The 21,877-nt window shown below is 34.0% G+C and overlaps 2 protein-coding genes across 6 annotated transcripts; one reads left to right on the top strand and one right to left on the bottom strand.

The window, feature by feature from the left end:
* Positions 1-14: 14 nt before the first annotated feature.
* Positions 15-3,701, bottom strand: Mer (ezrin/radixin/moesin family protein merlin). Of its 5 annotated transcripts, none has more exons than XM_017908686.1 (10): positions 3,469-3,701; positions 3,206-3,312; positions 2,992-3,121; positions 2,716-2,921; positions 2,414-2,641; positions 2,133-2,342; positions 1,924-2,030; positions 1,055-1,184; positions 641-976; positions 15-556 (listed from the first exon to the last, which is right to left on the bottom strand). In XM_017908686.1, the coding sequence occupies exons 2-10, from the start codon at positions 3,302-3,304 to the stop codon at positions 179-181; spliced, it is 1,824 nt and encodes a 607-aa protein (XP_017764175.1). In that variant the 5' UTR covers positions 3,305-3,312; positions 3,469-3,701; the 3' UTR covers positions 15-178. The 5 variants fall into 5 exon arrangements, with proteins under 5 accessions (XP_017764175.1, XP_017764174.1, XP_017764171.1 ...); XM_017908685.1 differs by having other exon boundaries at positions 3,206-3,275; XM_017908682.1 differs by having other exon boundaries at positions 1,924-2,342.
* Positions 3,702-5,985: 2,284 nt separating this feature from the next.
* Positions 5,986-20,500, top strand: LOC108553684 (titin). The gene is made up of 4 exons (XM_017908694.1): positions 5,986-6,055; positions 7,020-7,097; positions 16,980-17,177; positions 17,900-20,500. Exons 1-4 carry the CDS (start codon positions 6,038-6,040, stop codon positions 20,498-20,500), a joined length of 2,895 nt encoding a protein of 964 aa, XP_017764183.1. The 5' UTR covers positions 5,986-6,037.
* The last annotated feature ends 1,377 nt before the right edge of the window (positions 20,501-21,877 follow it).

Below are 21,877 nucleotides of genomic sequence, written 5' to 3'. Positions count from 1 at the left end.
TGAATATTATGGTAAATCGAACTGTCACTAAAATACAAGAAAAAGCATACATTTTAGTATTTTAGAACGTATATATACGTACATGTCTACGAGATTCTTTCATACCCAATCGCCTATTTATTTCACCTCTTCTTGGTAAAATGTTAATTAATTTTTCAATCCTTTAAGAACACATCAACTACAACTCTTCAAAAAACGCAACTCTGGCCTTAGTGGACCCAGACTTCACTTTTTTTAACGTACTATACTTGTTCTCACCGAGTCGCACTTGTTCTTCATGTAACTGGTCTAATTCGCACTGTTTTTCTCCGACCTTCATAACCTCAATTTCTGTACGCAATTCTCTTAGCTGCTCTTGTAAATGCTTGCTTTTCTCCCAGTAGTCAACTCTTTCTTTCTCAATTTCCAGAGAAAGTTGATCGACGTCTCCATCAGCAATAAGATCATAGGAAGTTAGATCGGCTGGCAGAGGTTCTGTGTCTAATTGCAGTGTTTGAAGATCTGCTTGCAAATCTGATGGAAGAACTTGTGTCGATGGAAATAGATTTGGCACAGGCTAAGAAAAGAACACAAATATTAATTGTATTTAATTCTAATTGTATAGATTAAATTTAATTATTATTGTGATTTTGAGACTTACAGCTATAGTAGCAGTATAAGCATTTCTGCTGAGGAATTCTAACAACTTCTCTTTCGCTTCTTTTTCGGCAATACGTGCACGTAAAAGTTCATCCTTTAATTTTTCTGCTTCTGCAGCTCTTCGTTCTGATTCTTGTACTAGCCTCTCTGTTAGTAATTCGGCTTCCCTTGTTTTTCGTTCCAGATGAACCTTCTCCTCCTCGGTTTTCATATTGTTCAATCGTATACGCGTAATCTCTTGTTCCGCCTCTGAAGCTTTCTGACTTAATAACATTGCTTCTTCTTCAGCTACACGGCTCTTCTCAGCTAGTAGGTCTGCAGTTTCTTCGGATCTCCTCTATAATTATTTAATATTTGTTTGTGACAGTTTTTAAATACTAGAAATTCGAAATTTCAGTATGTGTATTATTCTTACAAGTGCTTCATTTGCTAAACGAATTTCTTCCTGATATTGTAGGAGACGTTGTTCCATAGCAGCTTTTTCTCTTTCTGCTGCTTCTCGGAGTTGTTTTTCTCGTGCCAGTTTATTTCTTTCAATTTGTCTCCTAATAAAATGACATTATTACATAAAGAAAATCATTCATTATTATAAAAGAAATAAAGTGGTTAATATAGTAATAATTAATATAGTAATAATTACTTATCTATTAAAACTGTCTTTGTGAAAAAGTACATTTTACATAATATCCTTGATGTAAAGAGGTCCAGTTTTGAGTATTTAAATAAGTATACTAACCTGGTTAAATATTTATTTGATTATTTTTAGACTTTGGTTCCTATAAAATATGTAAAATAACAAAATGCAAAGAAAGAGAAATAAAGATCAATTAAGATTACTATTAAAATAAAATAAATATAAATGCACTTATAAGATTTTTAAGAAATTAATATGTACTATTAATATTAGTATTGATATATATTATTAGATAAAATTTTTATAATTTATTACAACAATATATTTTTTTTATTCATTTATTTTTAAATGTTAATAAACCATTTGGTCTTACAAGCTGTAGTTAAAGTACAAGCATTTAATTTATAGAGAAAATAATATTTAATATTACATTGTAATTTTAAGGAAAGATGCATACGCACAGGCACAGGCACACATACATATATATGTGTGTCCGCGCGTGTATAATACTCATACGCGCGCGCGCGCGCGCACGCTCACTCATTCACTCACTCATACATATACATATATATACATATATATACATACATATACATATATATACATATATATATACATATATACACACACATATATATATATAAACTTACCTTGACTTTTCCTCTTTGGCCTGTGCTTTCATCTGCTGTACCTCCATGGAATCAGGCTTGCGTCTTCTCATAAATAGATCGTGGTTGCCGATACACAGGTCCAGGATCTTAACAAATAATATGTGAGCAGCTTTGTCATTGTTTTGTTCGTCGAATCCTAAAGCTATCAGACCCTTCACCCAGCTGCCAACATTTGTCTGTTTTTTTACCAATTTATTCATCCGAACTTTCTGCGAGAAGAACACGAAGTTCGGCGATGTTTTCTCCACTGGTTTTATTACGAACTTCTTGTCATCAAAACTGATGTGTCGTATCTCTGACCACGTAAACGTCGTTTTTGGTGCCAGCTTGTTTTCCTTTTCATAAATGTTCAATCCCAGGGCTGTGACTCCCAACCAAAGGTCAGTTTCTTTTTTATTCTAGTAATTTATGTCATTTAATTAGAATACTTTGATAATATAAGAAATTTATGTGTGCATGGAATACTTACACTAATAGGAAAATAATTTACACCATACATATCAAGATCTTGAGCAATTTTTAGATATTCCATTTCTGCTTCATCTCTGGACATCCCACGATGATCAGCATACCAAATTTTTATCCTGTCCTCCCACATTTCAGGTGTCATTTGATATTGATCAATAACCCTTTGTGGTAATAAGTCCTCACTAGCAAGCATTCCTGGACGATATGAAACTTCATCATAGTCTCCATACTAAAACATTTAAAGTAGACAGGTTATTATAGACAAAAAAATATGCTACTTTAAGAAAATAATGCTGTAATTACCTTTGCTTGAACTGCATAAGAAGCTAACAATACAGATGCTTCTGGTGGACAATAAATGTCCATGGAAAGGATAGCCTGCTTCACTTGTAGAAAAAACAAGTGCTGGGTTACTTCCTGTACCAATTCCTCGGCAACATCCTCTGGATAGAACTTTGCCAAAAACATGAAAGGAGTTGTAGGTTGTTGAGAAATACACTGATCTTGTACTAAAATGTAAATTTGATATTAATGATATACAAAGAAAACAAGTCTCAGCAAGTGAATTTAATGATTTACCTTTTTTGTCCAATTTTAACCAAGATATAAATCCTTTAGCATCTTCATACTGAAGTCCAAAATACCATGTTTCTCTTAATCCTATTGTACGACAGACTAAATCAAAGAGATCTCTTCCTGTTGATCTCCACTATAAATATAAACCGTTTAAAATAGATGTTTACATAATGTTTGACAGTAGTACTGTTCCTAAACGATGCGAGAAGAAACTAACCTCCAAACTGAATTCCAGTTCAGCGTCTAGCGTACAGACTTTAACGGGGAAAGATTTTCCAGATTTTTTCCTTCGAAATGGTGGCATTTTACTCCTCATTATGTTCACTCAACATCGCGAAAGAGAAGGGTAATCAATATCGCAAAAAAAATGAAAGAAAAAAACGAAAGCACCTAAGATTATACTGCGAGATTTGGCTAGACATTAAATGTTTACAGTTTGTTTAAATAATATAGAAAAAGTCAAATGATAGATAACCTTACCTACGCATTCGTAACATATTGACAAAATACATTGAAATATGTAATAATGATTCGATTCACTTGATTTCCGTAAAACAGTATAACAATTTAAACTGTAGGTTTCCTTGTTAAATCACATCGTGTTGCCCTTTCCTTCCAAACTTTATTTTTAGAGAAAAAAAACAGAGTCAATTTTAATACGCAAACTGATCCCTCCGTGTTTCGAAACAGTTTATTCCACTAAATTCAACCAATTCGAGTAACCGCTCCCGACAGTGACTATATTGACAAACTAGACAATCTAACACTTTGTTTTTCGACAATTCGAAATCTGCAACATCGATAGATCGATAATATAATTTTATTTCAATTTTAATGCATAATAAAATTTAAATTTACACGAAAACGAGTTTGCAAGAAAGGTTTTAATATCAAATAGAATAAAAATAAAAATAAAACAAGAATATAAATTTGATACAATATCTCTCATTTTTGTAAGGTTCTACATTATCGACATGGTTAGCTACACAAAATGACAAATAGCAATGTAAATTGAAAATAGTTCCTTTGAAATATGTCAATAGCTGATTATAAATCAGTGATCATAAGTTTCAATTTAAAAATCTTTGCAATTTTTTATTATTTAGTAGCAAATGATTAGATGCCAACTATTAAGCTGTTATAAAATATCAAAGAGAACGATAGCAAAAATTTCATGCTATTTTAAAGCATATTTAATGACATTGTGTTATCAATAGTTTTGGAGTGTATTCAAACCGTACTAACGATGATTGGACTTATAAAATACTTTATTTGTCTAAAAATTAGTTTGTGTTTCTAACGATATATACATGTGCATTAATAAACACAAAATAATGCATACAATAATACCAAAGGTAATTTTATGCTTATAACATTTCTAATATGATATTTTGTCGTTGTAATTATTGTATCTTCAATGTTTTATATCATTTGTCTCACTGATCTAATAAATAATGAAACTAAAACTTTCTATTATTTTCAGAACTCTTTTATTAATTTCGTAAAAGTGCAGTTTGATAACGAATATCACTAAGTGCAATTTTTACTTGCTTTAATGAGAAAAACAAAGAATACACGAAACTGCGAAGCAGTGAAAGGTTGTTGAAAGTAAAAAGTAAAGTCGAATAGTCAAGATGGAACTATTTATTACAGTGATAAATTACACTGTTCTATGGTTATTGGACGGAAACATCTCAAAACATAATTCATTTCCGTTCTAGTGCATTCGTCAAAAGATGTTCTATTAATGTAGTCTAACCATTTAATTTAATTATCATGTTTTGTTTTTAGTTAGTATTGAATAAATATTTTCTTAGAATACGTAATAGTTATTCCTTACTTTAAATTTATTCAATGGAATTTTTTATGTTAATAGTACGATAAATTTGGCGAAGTAAGAAAATATTTAAATTTTCTGCTTCTTTCGTGACCCTTTATTGGTTATGTGCGTTTGTTTTGATCGAGCAATTGAGTATTAATTGCAATAATAAACGGGGAAAGAAGAAAGGAAAATCTCAAAATTATCAGAAATCTGCTAGTTCTGTCAATGTCACTTTCTCGACCTTTCATTTTGTTATTTCTATTTCGACTTTAGCATTTAACGCGCTAACCACGGACGATATCGAATATATTTTGAAGATATATATATGTATATGCGAGGAATTTTTAATCCTGACAGTCTCAAAGAATCTCAAAGGCAGAAACAATCATGTTCCAAGTAATTTATTCCCGTATAGTGATATTTTGTGTAACTATATATTATTTGGGGATATTTTAAGCAACTATATACTACGTAATATTTCGACTGATTATATATACAGCATATAATAACATCCTATATGACTATATTTTATATCGTAATATATCGTGTAACTACATAAAGGCGCTTCAAGCAATAATACACAGTACAATATTATGAACGTGTAATCGTATTTTATTCTATTACATAGTATACCGTTATATCCAAGTAATCATATTCTATGCGATGGTATTCCACACTGTACCTCGTATATCTATATATGTCCTTAATGACTATATATTTAATTCTCACGTGCTTGAATAACTATTTGGAATATTTATTTGTCACATATATGAATTTCAATAAAAACGATTTATTTGCACTACAGCTACATTTTTATCGAGCACGTAATTTGTATCCTATGCATTATATTTTTCTTTCCTTATATGTAGTTTACTCTGATAAACTATCGGTTATTTTCTTTTCTCTTCGGATCGTGTTCTTCGCTACTAGACGAGATATCGGTGATGATGAGTGTGCGTCCCAAGTTGATCAAGGGATCTTTAAGGTGATCGTAGCTCTCTTCGAGCTCCTTTGATGCGTGGGGATAACTGGAGCTACCAGTTAAGTCAAGTGTATCGCGTCGGGACGAAGTAGTACACTGTTTCTTTCCGGAGTGCGTGCATCAGATCGAGGTTCCAGAGGATTGGCAGCCGTACAAGAGAATAGAGAAGACATCCTGGAAGTATAGGGAAGGCAGTACGCGTAGGAACTACTGTTCAGCGAGTCATTAATCGACGTAGAAAAGACATGAATCTCTGTTACTTCGTAAGTACTTTGTTTTCTCCTGAATATTATTGCCTTTTCTCATTTTTCTTATGTAAAAATTTATTTATATTTTTTAACAATAATTTCTAACGAATGTTATAAAGACTGTAGTAATGAGGACTTCAACAAAAGGAAGAGGTTCGAATTTTTAAGTGGAAAATAAAATTACAAAATTTGATAATTATTAGCTTTTGCTATCAGCTAAAAAATGGCCGTATTTGCAAATTTAATTGAACATATGCTTATATAATTTGTAAACACATTACGATCGCTGTGATTATTTACAGTTAATACATGTGCAACAGGTAGAAAGTAATTGAATCTGCAATGCAATTCTACTGAAGAATTGAAAGTAAATGCGGAATAATAAAGTAATACTAATGCATTTATTATGTTAACAAGTCTCATACCGAAAATATTTTTATTTCTATTACTGGGAAACTGATATTTATTTCATTATATACTACATTGTTCATTATGATTAGTATAATTCTTCTCAGTGATATATCTACTTTAAGTGACTATATCGTTGCCTATTCTGTTAACTATTAGTAGAAGCTAATTGCTTTCATGTCTATTAAATTTAAACTAATTCCTCAAGAGTAGGAAGTAGCAATTGTCATAATCTACGCTATTAAGTACAAAGTCGATGAATTTAATATAAAACGGAAATTGAATCACTATAATTTGTTATACTAAATTCAAGCCTTATTTTAATTAATACTTTACATAGGAAACATAAAGTACAATTTAATAAAAAGATACTTATACTTTTACTATTTTATACATTCTCTCTATTTATTATTATCCTGTATAACATATCTTTTCATTGGAGTAGGAAAAGATAGGATATAGTGATTTAATAGCACTTGGTTCTTTAATTACCATTATTATTATTTCCCGTTTTGTGTAATATGATAGCGGCAAAAGAAAAACTGATGGAACAAATTATTTCTACTTATAGGGGGCTGTGGTTATATGGATAGCAACCGTGACAGCGACATTGGAATCTGATTCCCATGGAAACTGGAGCAACGAAAAGGTAAACTCGACGAACTTTCCTGTATCATAATACGCCAACGATTTGAAAATCTTTTCCCAAGTGGTTTCATTTTCCCAGTTCCGATTACTCATTGAAATCTATGTGCACTTCGCTATGTTTTAATGTTCAAAATTAGACAACGAGGAGTTTCGTATTTCCCTCTTCTTCAAATCTAGTAGTCAATTTTTATATATTTTGCGATTAAATTATTCCTTCTTCTTTGTTTCTTAAATTTGATCTGTCTTTTTATTTTCTACGAGTTTCGTAATTTAATTGAATTTTATTTAATTTTTAAATTAATCGTTCAATTTAATTTAATTATTCCATTCGTATCTAGTGAAATGATAAGTGCTGTTAAATTTAATTATTAAATTCAAATGTTTCTATTTCATTTTTCGGTTAAATTGTTCAACTTATTTTGTTATATAATTCGAATAATATTCTTTTTTAATATTTATAATATTTATTTATTTACATATTTATTCGTTTGGAATATTTGACATATTTGATCATCATGACCATTAAAAACAATTCATGAAAATGCCTAGATTAGATAACAGTTCCGTGCGATCTAAGAGAGAGGTTACAATCGGTGAGCAGAAAAAATGGCGTCACGAGACCGTATTAGCACGTCTGTCTCGAGGAATTCGCAAAACCACTCATTTTCCACCCCTCTTTAATAATTCTTGTCGTTTAACGTTACTTAGAAAGTTTCTACCTTGTCTCGATTTGCTGTGACGTTAATGTATCGCATATCATTGCTTCTAATGATATATTATGAAGGAAGTGATCGTCTATCGACTTCCTGACACCATATTGGTCATGAGGAAACAATTACACGATAAGGAACAATTTTTTCTTGTAAAAAATCAATAAATACATGCATTGACTCGTCGACGATGAAAGATTAATAGGTACATTGATTAAAATTAAAGCTAATTTCTAAGTTACCTTTATAGGATGTCCCAGGTTAAACAAAAAATGTTACATAAATGTAGCTTTATAAATGCTTTATTAAAATTTTAAGACAAGAATACGAAATATCAATATAAGCATTAATTTTGGCAATAGATAAATGGAATAGGTATAATTATTTAGCAAGAGTATCAAATATCACGTTACAAGATCTTCAAACTTAGGGAATTTTAAAGAAAAAGGTTTGGCAAGGGCTAATAAATCAAGCATTAATATAAGTAATTCATAACACAATCGTTAAAGTGTAAAAAGATCAACAAAGAAATCGGTTATGCGGTAGATTAAACTTTTTATCCAATTATGCTTACATTCGTAAGAACTAACTGGCTTACAAGATTACATTCGCGAGAACTGACAACATTCTAAAGTGGAATTGATATAAATATCGTCGATTCATTTTTACACCGTATCAAATGGAAAACCAATTAATCTTTACTTATTTTTCCTTTTTTTTAAAATAATTCTTTACGAAAAGCATTTACAAATCTCTATTTATGTAATATCTTTTTCTCACATGCACACATGCTAGAACCATTCACTGGGACACCCTGTATATTATTTTTCCTTGTATATTTAGCGTTATATTATAAGTATTTTGATGTTATATCGAGACATGTTCCAACTAAAAAATAAAACAAACGTGTTCCTTACTAATATGTGTACATATCTTCCATTCCACTACTAGCGTTACCCTAACCTAACCCAAGTTCCACAAGTTGGAGAAGCTCCATTCGCCTGTCCTTGAGAATGTAACGGTGAACCAATCCGGGAGCGGAAGTTACTTTCAACGTGGGACAAACAATGCAGGACAAGTTTCGTTACCTTACGTAAATCAGGAGAAGAACCTTTCACGCGTAACCCCCGCGGACTGATAGACAACATGCGGGGACATACTTAACCTTCGGGCATAGAAATCTTTAACCTCGATCTACTTGCGAGCGTCATTCGAGTGCTACTTCGTGTACAGCCTCGACGATACCCGCCTTGAACATGCTGCTACAACTATCTTGATGGCTTCTTCAATTAATTTCCATCTACAGAATTGCTTGATATTTCTCGCAAACTTATTTTTCCGAGCTTTTCGTGGGGCCAGCAGAGGTGTCTCTGCTATGCACTCTACCATTTTGCTTTTTGATAACGAAAATTCGAAGATGCAATTCTGAAGATGCAACTTTGGACAAATTTTACGAGGTCTGGTACAATGAGAGTGTTTTTTATAGTCTTTCTTACTTTCTTCTCTTATTTATATTCTAATTATATCTTTATGTTTTCAGTTGTATTAAAGAAAAGTACACTATGTTTGGTAAAAGTTAGGAAGTGGCAGCAGGAGGTTATGTTCGGACGAGTTCAAGTTTGATTGATCCGGCCATAGTAACGTTTCTTAAATGTTTTTACTCCTGCTTATTAACCGTGAACACGAACGGCTTTCCAACCGATCTTCATCTGCAAGTTTTAGGTGAAAGTCGTCCTTAACCTTCGCATTCTGCCTAGGTCATTTCACTTGCGTCTCATTCTCTTCCGGCAAGTACGTCTAACAAAGTATAGCTTACACTTTTCCTCTGTGCCTCTATGCAGGAACGTTCACCGGCAAGTAGCGTGTCATTACATGCTTTGAGAAATTAATAGACTGCTTGTTTCTTCGTTAGTTATTACAAATATGTCTAAAATGAACAAGCTTATTCAGGAAGATGTACTTCTTCGTGCAATTGTCTCGAGCGTCCATTCTAATTGGTTTTGAACTAGAATTGTTATATCTGGTGTCATCTATTGGAATTTTCTGTACGATTTAACCTTACCTGATCTATTTTATTTATCTTTGTAATTGATAAATTATTAATATTAATGTTACGTATTTTAAGCTCGAATTACGTTATTCGTAAGTTGGTTATAGAATTATGCTGTAATTTATCTTTTTCATTTTCATAATTTACATTTTATCGAATAATTTGATCTTTTTTACGTAATGATTACATAATGAGTTATTCGGGTTTCACCGTGTCCTAGGAATTATTAATAAATAAATATTAATATTTAGTAATACTGTTTTGCTTAATCATGTTGATCTCTAGGCATGTATCGAATTCCTGAGATGGGGTAGGTTTATTTCGTAGTTATGCTACTTTCTCTTCAAATGTTATTCTGTAGGTCACTTGCAGTGGTTTATACTCGATGCGAAGCGCAATCTCTTATAATTAGGGTTTGCAAACCAGAAGGATTCATAAGGAAAAGAATGTTGGTGAGTTGTTAATTGCTAGAAATCGCAATTATCGGTAACATTGATTATACCCGGAGCGAAATGCAAAATATTCTTTGAAGACTCCACCCAAGAAATTCTATGACATTTGTCGCTCATATTTTCAGTTCGTTTCTTTCTCTTTTCTTGAATCGAAATAGCAATCCTACAGAATTTTAAGATTCCAAAATCGTTATAGCACTGCGTAAGAAATAATGGCGCTTCCCGTCGAAGTATAAAAGAATTTAAAAGAATTTCCTCGCACAAAAATTGCGAATACTTTCTCCACGCACTTTCGGATGAAAGTTGGTTCAGGGTTGACCCACCTACTGTCAAAAATTCGACGTAAACGATCCTGCTCGTTCCCTTTCTCTTTCTCATCTCCACCTCCTCTTTCATGAGGCAATAAATCCTCCCATAACTTTGTTTACATCTTCTTTGCTCCAATTTATGCATACTGCCGATCTAATTTGAACAGCTCAGCTCACCATGTCAAGAATCTTCTTACCGATGATTCCAATATTTGAAAAAGTAACTAGTAACTAGTAACTCAGGCTTAATAGAAATTTTTCCCTAGTTAGCAAACTTCCTAACAAATTTTTCTTTACAGAATAAATCCCTGAATAACTTTTTCACTAGAAATCTAGTTCCTAGAGGAATCTTTGGCTAACACTCAAGTGCAGTGGCTAATACTTTTTACTAGGAAATCAATTGTGAATGAGATCTTTCACTAGTTCTTAAATACCCGAAGAATTTTTATCCAGAACGAGTTACTGTAAGAAATTTGGTATTTTAAGATTGACACCCTAGTCACGCAGCTCTTGATAAAAACATTGATCATTCTACCAGTTCTGTCTTTTTTCGAGAAGTCATAAAATAGTGAAAGTGTTGTCTTTTGTCAGTCGCTTGCTTCAAAAAATTGTTTCAGTCGATATAACAATCTTATATACATCGAAACGTAATAACAACAGGCTCTCTAATTTGCAAATATTTTGCATTTCTCTTTCTGCACGAAATGAAAGAGAATTTCTTTGGTTTAGGGGGTTCGATTAAAATCTGAATTACTAGCTCGAATTGCAGAACATCTTTTTCTTAATAGTTCACTGTGTGATAGGATCATTTCAGCTACCGCAAAACATGCAAATAAGAACAGATCCACCTTCACGATCTCTTCTTCTTCAAAAACCTTCCGCGATTTCTCTTTTACAGATCCCGGTTTCATCTCACAAAACATCATTCAATTATTCCCGATCATTCTCAATATTCTGAAAAATCAAGAGCAAGTGAAAACAGCGGTGACTCCATTTGGGGATTCCCCTTTTGGGGAGAAAAAACTTTAAGCTGCATCGTAAATCTCTCCAGTGGTTATCTCCAGCAATTATCAGACCAGTTCTCTAGAGTATCCTTCGAGACGTGTCAAATTTCATAAACAAACGAAACAGACGTAAATGTCAAGTTCAACGATGCAGGTAACATTGAGCATTCCAAAATTTAATCGAACGAGTACAGTGGTAAGAAACGAACATTCCAAGAATCCTGAAGCATAGTTAGGAAGACAGTATAGGGGAGTAGCAGAGTGGAGGAGATAGGTGGAATGACATAACTGAAATTGGAGCCCTATAATTTCTTGACAGTGACTTTTAATATGATTCTGGCCAAAACTATTTGCTTTTAATAAGACCTCGAGCCGCTGCACGACTCTCACTGGTTTTTCTTTTGCGCGAGCTGCAAGAATGTGGCCCGCATCTTTTCCCGTTTCGCCTTTCTTCTCGCTCGAATGGTACTGGAGAAAGGAAGACCGGTAGTGGTACCGTAACGTCCACCTTTCTCTCATCTCGCCTCGCCAGCTGTGTTATTTTCAACCTCCTCCTGTTCAACGATACTCCACTTAAGCAAAATTTGTGTTATTTCTACCGAACTTCTGCAACTTCTGCCCTTCTCCGAACCACTGCAGTTCCCAAATATCGCGATGCCTTAAGTGACCAATGGAGAAATTATCTCTGAAATCTTTGTGGAAAGATTTTACAAGGTCTCTTAAGAACGGTCTCTAAAGTCTCCAAGGAAGAATTAGATTTATTAAATATGGAAATTCTGGATTTTATTTATTAATATTTAAGGACTTTTTGGGCAGGGGGATTCCCCGTTGGTTATTCCAGTTATTAAGGAAATTGTTTTTATTTTATTTGTATATTTTCAAAAGAATTGGCAAAATTTTTAATTTGACCGAATAAAGTATCTGCTATTTGATCATCCAACGGATTCTCGCAAATTAATAATAAAATGTTAAATGGTCACATGAGTTTCACCAGGATTCAACGATTTTCTACTCTTATTTGCCCACCCAGAGCCGCGAGTTTCATTTCTGGAGCTTCTTCATGATCTGTTTTCTACTTCTACTTGGAACAAATTGGGTCAGACACTCGTCTTCGACCACTGGTTTATGTTTTGATGACTGGTACTGCCTGTCTGTACAGTATAGAGCATTAGTCCTATGATCGGAACACTAAAGCTCCTTTTGGCTGTTTTTTCACTGCAGTGCAATCAAGCAAGATATCTAAATACAGTTAAAAATATCGCTTTAAACGGTATTGCGATCTTTTAAAATTATCTCTTAATCTTCGAGCATTTCTTCGAATTATATTCTAATTTTTAAACTATATTTTTTTGTCATGATTCAACGGTACAGTGAGATATCGATTAACCTAGGTTCTTTACTTTCAAAAAGGTGTTTTGCTCTCTGAATAGAACGATCCCTTTCAGTTATACGTACGGGTATACTGTATATAAAACAATAGTTAATAATATAAACAATAATTGAACAATAGTCCTGTAAATATTGCACTATATATATCGTTGAATTACTATATCCAACAAATTTTTATTTATTCTTAAATCTGTAATATCCTTTGCTTAACTTTTGAGCTCAAAGCTCGCTTGCCTGAATTCGAATTCGTAAATAAAATTGCTTTATCACCCTCAGATCTCGAAAAATATGATGTTTCTTGAAAAGCTCACGATTTTTGGCTAAAATAAAGGATTATACAAAAAATAAGAACGTTAGAAGGTTTATTCTTGTATTAAAAGTTAGGTGCCAGTATCCAGAGTTTATCAATTTCTATAATTATAATTATTCGTGTTCATTAAAATTTTAAAATAAGCCGCCGAGCGTACTTTCTACGCAGTATTCTTGCATTTCTACAAAAAGATCTTTATCTATCATGAATTTGCTACAGTATTCTGTTAATAGATAAATTCAATATACACTTAATGCAACCTGTTGATACCTCGCTAATTCCTTCAATAGGATAGATAGGAATAAAAGTTCAAGTGATATTTGATTTGCTATTAATAATTATTTGAAGGCGTGCGCGATTTGGAAGCAATGTGCGTCGTATTCGTTAAAATATTATTATAGTATTCTATATATTATATTATATCCTATATATTCTAATATATTATAGTATTATTATAGTATTCGTTAAAATAATTGATTATGAGCAAAAATGTGAATAAAAATGATACGTGAACATGGCCAAGGATATTGTTTTTGTAATATATTAATGTAATTCACAGATTAATTGTATAAAAGATAGTAATTATTAGTATCTACGACATCGATTCAAACATTCCGTGGAATAATTACTCATAATTAATTAAACAACAAAAAATTTGTTTTCAAAGTTATTTTAGAAAGTTCTTTAAGGCTGTGCCTTTACGAAATAATTATAAAAGTTCATAAATTAATCGTAGAAATTGCGTAATTTGTTAATTTTTCACTGCCGAATCTGTTCCGTCCATTTTTAAACGTTTTCTGTCCTTGTCTATCACGTGGCGAGGTTTCAGACGACCTCTTCGCCTATTCTATGTTCCTGTTACTTTTCGAAGCTTCCGATCCAAAATCATAGATGACACTGAACTCAGGTCGCAGTAGCTTGAATCTTATTGATTCATTTAAATTGGTTACTAACTCTGTTCATGACTTGTAATATATTACAATAAATTAATTCGGCAGTGAAAAATTAACAAATTACTCAATTTCTGTGATTAATTTATGAACTTTTATAATTACTTCGTAAAGACACAGCCTTAAAGAACTTTCTAATATAACTTTGAAAACAAATTTCTTGTTATTTAATTAATTATTAATAATTATTCTACAGAATGTTTGAATTGATGTCGGACAAACTAATAGTTTGTCACTAATTACAATCTTTTAAGCAATTAATTTGTAAATATTCATGTATCCATTATAAACACAATACCCTTAACCATGTTCACAATTTACCCCTATTTTTGCTCATAATTAAATATTTTAACCAACAATCACGACAATGGCTGTTACCAAATACCTACGCCTTCAAATAATTATTAATAACAAATTGATAAACTCGTGATAATCGCACCTAATTTTTAACACAAGAATGAACCATCTAACGTTCTTAATTTCAATGTAATATTTTATTTTTTCCGAAAATCGTGAGTTCTTTAATAAATCTCATATTTTCCAAAATCTGAGGGTGATAAATCAATTTTATTTACGGACTCTTATTCAGATAGATAAACTCTACAAGAATCACTCAATGGATACTACAGAACAAAATTCTCATTAGACAGTGTTAACAGTGTTAGACAGTTTCTCGTTATATATATCATATTTGTAAGAGTGTGTAAGAGTATGCGTGTGTAAGAGTATTACCGATAAGGCGGCGTGAGTGACGAGCACGTAGCAATGATAACCGGAGTTTCAAAACGAAGCGGCGATCCGCTTGATCTGCGCGACGGATTAACAAAAGGGACCCACCTTTAACCCTTTCGCTTCGAGCGCCGTTCATAGGCGGCATCCACGAGATGACCTGTGGGTACTTACGTGCGCCGCATATAGATGGCGACCACGCGACGACTCGTGGGTACGGGGCATCCCATATATCCGGAATCCAAATGATGCGTATACAAGTGCCATCTATATACGATTGTTTTATTCAGCACAGTTGTTATTTAAGACCTGGGAAAACGTATATCTAGAAACCACGCGCACTGTGCATATTTCTGGCGCTTTCCGTTCAGTGACGGTGCTTCGGCGGACTAAACTGCCGAAGCGAAAGGGTTAAAAGGGTTAAAAGGGGTCCAAGAGGAGCGAACCGCGGAAGTTTTAAGTGAGAGATGAGAGCGGCGTGCGAATATCATATCCAACAGAATGAAGCACACTCGGCTACCAAGTGATAGACTCATTTTAACCCAGCCCTCTCTTCTCCTCCCCTTACACATTGTTTTAAATTCTTTAATCCAATTTGATTTCACCTACAAAAACAAGTGTTCGGATACTTTCATGCTTAGATGTGTATTGCAAAATGTACTACATTGATCGTTAAATAGAATCAACTCTAATAACACGATCTTAATTGAAACAAGTTAATTAGGGCCCTAGCATATTATTGCGGTGCGTCATGAAAAGTAGCATATTTAATTTTTCTTAGAAAGATTAGCACGTTTCATTTATCTTACGGAGATTAGCATATTTCAGATTGTTACAAAGAAAAAGCACGTTTCATTGTTCCAAGCGAAAACCGGAATATTTGATATTCACCACGATAACGAGCACGATTCACAGATCGCTATGAACCGTAACGCATTTCGAACACCGCGGAAAGGAACAGCACGTTTCATTTGCATCATGAAGACCAGAACATTGTAATTTCTGAATTCATTAATAAATTCTTTCCGTAATTACTGGAGATGCACTTTTGACAGAATTACTGTTGGCATCTACCGAGATAGCAGCACGATTATGTATACTCGTTTATTTTTATTACACCATTCGAAGCATAATCGTGTACGTGCATGTCTCACTTAGACATGTGTCTGTGGTTGTAAGGAAAATCGGTGCATGTTGCACATTTTCACTTTCCTGTTCTGAACATCGATTCTTATTAGCATTCAGTTTCATCGCATCCTGTGTTCGAAGACCGTAAAACTTCAGGACCTGAAGTTTCAGTGTTAAATTCTGCAAAATTTTTTCAATTTAAACCGAGCAATAGTGATCGTGACAATTATAATTAGCTAAATCTATCATACGATATATTACTACATCTTTAAAATGCCTTTGCTTAAAATTAATTTTAAGTTAATCTGGCTACAAAAGTTTGGAACGATTGCAGATTACGAATGACAGGTCACGGTCTCAAAGTTCAAGGTTTCATTCCTCTTAACTAATAAAATAGATCCATGTTACATAGAAATTTTATTGCGTTTTAAATGAAACAAAATTGGTACCTTTTTACTAATAAAGGAATCACATAATGTAAAAACATAAAACCAGGAAAAAAAGATTGTCGCAATAAAACTTCCGTTTGCAACAATTGATAAATCTGTACTGGCATGTTGAATGTTGCCAACGCAAGCGAATACATTTATAACATTTGTCGAAGGTATTATCAACTGCTTTACGTAAATAAGACGAAATATAAACCTACACGCATGCAGCTATTGCAATATTTCGAGGCAGCACTAAAAATGTTCCACCATACATTACGGTGCATCAAAAAGGTGGGACACTTTTAATCCCAGCGTGCTCCAAAGAGTTAAGACAAATAACACATGCTACTTTTCATTATGCACAGGTGCAATACTCTATTCGCCTTGTTCAAAGATAACGTATAAACAATTTTATTTTACAGAAGTTTTTAGAACACGTTTACGAACAAGAGATACTCGATTACCAGAGGAAAGAGGAGACTAGAAACGTGGAGGATCAGTCTCAGAATCAACGTGGAAGAACTTCCAATTTCTCTCAGACTGAGAAATCTGTCGAGGAAGACCAAGAAGAAGCACTGTCTATGAAACTTCATAGTGGAGGGGACGAAAATCATGGAGTGGTTGGTATCAATTAAAGAACTCGAGTTGGAGGATCGAAGGTCTATGCAGCTGCACTTATGGCAGGATCGGTGGTCTTTCGAGCAAGCTCCGTGAACGGTGATTTCCGCGATTTATCTTCCTGATTACTGGAAAGTAATTCGCTTTCGATGCCACTGGCGTTGACTAATCATATCGAAAAATGTTTGCGTCATCCAACTTGGTAACAGACACATGCAAGTTGCTCGTGGCTACTTTTAGCAAGTCAGGATAGAGGAAGTGGGTTTCTTCTGTGTAGGTAATTCATAGGATGCCAAGTTTATATATATTGCCACTTTCATGTATTTCCATCTCCAACAAATTCTCCAACGCTCACTTTCACTGCAGCATAAAAAGATCTATCTCTGAGAATGATTATTACGCTATTCAGGTATATACATTCGTTCATTTTTAAATAAATACTCATCCGTGAATGCACGCTTATTCTTTTGACAAACAACAGACAATCGATCATGATACTTGCCTGAAATCTAAAAATTAATAGAAATTAGAAGATCGAAAGATTGATAATCCCCAAGAAGTTACTAGACAGATACTTACCCAACTTACATTATATAATTATTTACATAGAAAATTTTGCTGGCGTTGTGAAAGACCTCGGTGTACTAATCCAAGGCTAATATTACATGTATCCATCTCGTGACGTGCTTTGTGTTTAATGATTTATTGATATTCGTCTTTCCAGAACGAACCCAAACAGCAATTTTCCAAGCAAGTAGTTCAACCGTACGTTCTACCCCTAAAAAAAGAGAACGTTTCAGAAGATACTTTGTCACTCGATAACCTTTCGAGGTCAACGAGGAATGACGAAAGTGCGGCTAACGAAACAGTGACAGTGAAATATATTCCTGCTCAGGAGATTATCGTGAAAGACCCGAGCGCAACTGCCAAGTATCCTCCCCAGGAAAATGGTTTCAATGACCTGAGTCAGATAATTTCCCAAGAAAACGTCGATATCGAAAGCACGGGGGAATTTGGACAACGAGTTCGTTCTGCACCTGCATTTAGGCAAAAAACCAATGAGAATTTTCCACGATTCAGACCAAAACAGATTACCGATGCCTCGTCCTCTTCCGAAGATTACAGGAAACACTACAGGAAGAGCTTCCGTTCTCACGTATCCAAAAAATTGAACATTTCAGAAAGTAATTTGAGTGTATTCGCGAAAGATCGACCCCCTTTTGCTTTGACAAGGACCACAGAACCTCAGAGGGGCTTGAAGCAGGGTGAAATTGAAGGAGACTATACCGACAATCCATCCACGGTCAAGGACACCTTTTCATCCACTTCAGCTCCTATAGTATCGGTTTCATTGGGTAAATTTTCCGGACCAATAGTGGTACCTGATCTTCCTCAGCAGAAGAAATATTCCTACATTACCATCGCTGATCATTCCGAAGACAGTGAAAAGAAGCCAATTGGAACACAAGCGGAAGTAGCAAAGAAAACTTCAGAAAATAGCTACCCGGCAGCCTCGTCCGTTGTTCTGAATCCTCTCCAAGTTGGTGTCGCCTTGATGAACGCAGGACAGGACATAAATTTAGTCAACGACCAAGTCACTTCTGCAAAATATCCCCAAGGTGAGGCTGATACTTCGCACGCTACTGTCATCGACAATGAGAGCCTGATTCAAAGCGATGCTCCGGAGTCTAGGAACTCGAGCTTCCAAGATGATCAAGTGTCACAGCAGGAGCAGATTTACGAAGTGGTGGCTACAAACTTGCCCAGCCAGACGGTTGAGATCCAAAAATCGGTGGAGGTATTTCACACAGCACCTGTGCACGAGATTCACTACCCCGTGGAGTTCGTTCCTCATGCTCAACCTCTGACAAAGCAGCGTCTTCAGGAAGACTACAGGAAACCAACGAGAAGTCAGTTTAAAGATCAGAAATCGAATCAAGTTAACGTTTACAGGAGCAACGAAATTTCCGATGAAAATAATCTTAATAGCCAGAAACGTAATCCTTACGACTATAACGTGAACGAAAACGACGTCACCTATTCGACAAGTAGCAGTCAAGCCGAACAGACCTTACCTGTGGCTCGGCCTATAGAGACCAAACCCATTGTTGAAGTTAAGGATCAAGTGAATAGTGCTCAGTATGATCAAACAGTGCTTAAACATCCCAGAGTGCAAGAAATTCCTGAGGCAAGTATCAAACAGAGTTACTACGAATTATCCAAAGGGTCAACTTCTAATATTGCGCAACCACCGAGAGGAATCGATAGCCTTCCAGGATTGACAAACCTAGAAAACCTTCAAGGGACTCAAGAAGTACCTCAAATGTTAGTAACGAAGGTTATAAACGAACCACCAACGGAAGTGAGGTTTCTGATGTCGGTACCACCATCGTATTCCGTGGAGAAGACCATTCACGCACCTCATCCAGTAGAAGTGGTAGAGAAGAAGATGCCGTTTCCGGTAGAGAAATTGATAGAAAAGCAAATAACAATTCCTCAACCATTTCCCGTACATGTACCGATAGACAAAATCATAGAGAAGCAAGTGCGAATACCATATCCTGTTCACGTGGAAAAGGTGGTTGAGAAGAAAGTACCATTCGCCATTCAGAGATTTATTATACCTCTACCAATTCATTTCAGAATCCCTCAGCCAATTCCAATTCCGGTGGAGAAGGTAGTAGGAAAGCCTGTGCCAGTACCTGTAGAGAAGGTGGTACATTTGCCTAGACCCTACACAGTGGAAATCGAGAAAAGTAGACCATATTCCATAGAAAATACCAAACTTATTAAGTCTGGTCCAATTTACAACATTCAGTCTGATGATAATTATCAGCAAGGAATCAGACCAAATTTTCAGATACCGTTGGAACCGCTTTATGGGTCTGATAACGAGCAAAATTATTATAATTCCACGGCTCAATTTTATGAAACTGGATATTTGGCCTTGAATCGCCCTCCTACTAGGCAACCGTCCATACATACTTTACCGAAGAAATTTGGGTCGTATGGGATTCAGCATCCTCATTCGATAACTTATACGGTCAATAATGGTAATTTGGTATCTTATGGAAGAACCTCGGAGAAGGACAAGATCAAGGACGAGTATGTGGGTCCTGTGCCAAGGAAGGTACAGGTCTCCCTTGGCGTGCAATCTAAGTCTTTGTATTCGTCACCGAATGCTCAGGCAACGTTGAGAAGAACGAGGCAAGAAGCCGTGGGGAATACCGGTAGCTTCAGACAATCAAAAATGGAGTATGGGTTCAAACCACCCATGGTGCCTTCTGTGCAATACGATGAGCAAACTGCGACCAAAGTAGAGTAATTTGAATGAATAACGATACTTCTACATAATCTTCTACTTGAGGCGCTGAGATCCAATCTCAGAGTATTCCATTTATTATAGGAATTATCATTCTTATTTCTGACATTTCTAAATTGTAATATAACCTATTAATTTTTAAACAACTATTTCTTTTTTCTTTTTTTTTAGAATTTTGTTCTTGAAAAAGATAAAAGCTGTGGGTTCTAAAAACGCTAATTATCCAATCTTTTGCAACAAACTGGGAATATTAATTATAAACTGTACAATTTATACTCGTAGGAATGATTTGCATGCAATCGAGTTTTCATCGAGGAATTTTCTTTTCATGACGCAGTTACTCATCCTTTGGTACTAGAGCGGAAATAGTATAGGTTATTTTTCAGGAATGCAAAGGAATTCTACTGTCTCTCACGTCGCATTTATTACTTGTTTGCAGAGCTTAATTTTATGATCATTAATGCAATGTAAATATAAGAATATAGAAGAATGTATTATATTTATTACAAACGCAAACATATTTTTAAAAAATATTTGATATATTGAGTAGTTCAACAGTTTCGACGATTGTACGAGTTTAGCGTTTGTGATCTTATTGGATTAATTATGTTGTAGGTAGTAAAGACTGATATGTAGTATAATGGTAGAACATAATGTCAATGTTTGTACGTCGAGGTATAACAATGCATTAAAAAATTTCATAAATTCCCATGATGCCATTTTAATCAAATTTGCATACAAAATTATAACTATATAATTTCTTTCTCTTCGGTTCAAAAGTATTAATTAAAGAGCTGTACAGTTCTGTTTTTTTCAAATTAATGTATTTTTAACTAAGAGCATTTAATATTTTATGTACTTTAATCTTAATATTCCGTGTAACAAGATACTGTTATTTCATTTTTAGTTACGTATTAACATATAATTAAGTTAAGATATTATTAGTTTCCTTTTTATATGTTTGTTAAATTATTTACAATATTGAATAAATTTGTTTTCATTATAAAGAATATTATTAATTGGTCCCCATTCTAATTTAGCAATTAATCCTATTTATAGATAAAAGGAATGCACAGTGATAGAATTCAATGTTTATTCTTGGACGGTACCTGTTTAATTGCTCGAACAATATATTAACAATCATCGTATCTCGTCTGGTCGATAAAAAAATACAGAAAATACTGATACAGATAAAAATAATAATTAGAACACTCTGGAGCCCTGCCCACGAGATAAAGTCCTTTCAGATGATGTTGCGCATTAATTTACCCATACGCACATACATACATATACATACATATATTTATATATATATAATATTTATATTTATATTTATATATATATATATTTCTTTATTTATATAACTTTATGTATAATCTG

This window comes from Eufriesea mexicana, unplaced genomic scaffold (genome assembly GCF_001483705.2).
Source record: "Eufriesea mexicana isolate 0111107269 unplaced genomic scaffold, ASM148370v2 scaffold12515, whole genome shotgun sequence".
In the NCBI taxonomy this organism is placed as follows: Eukaryota; Metazoa; Arthropoda; class Insecta; order Hymenoptera; family Apidae; genus Eufriesea; species Eufriesea mexicana.
The sequence above is the reverse complement of the archived record's forward strand: the minus strand, read 5'-3'. Positions and strand labels throughout refer to the sequence as shown.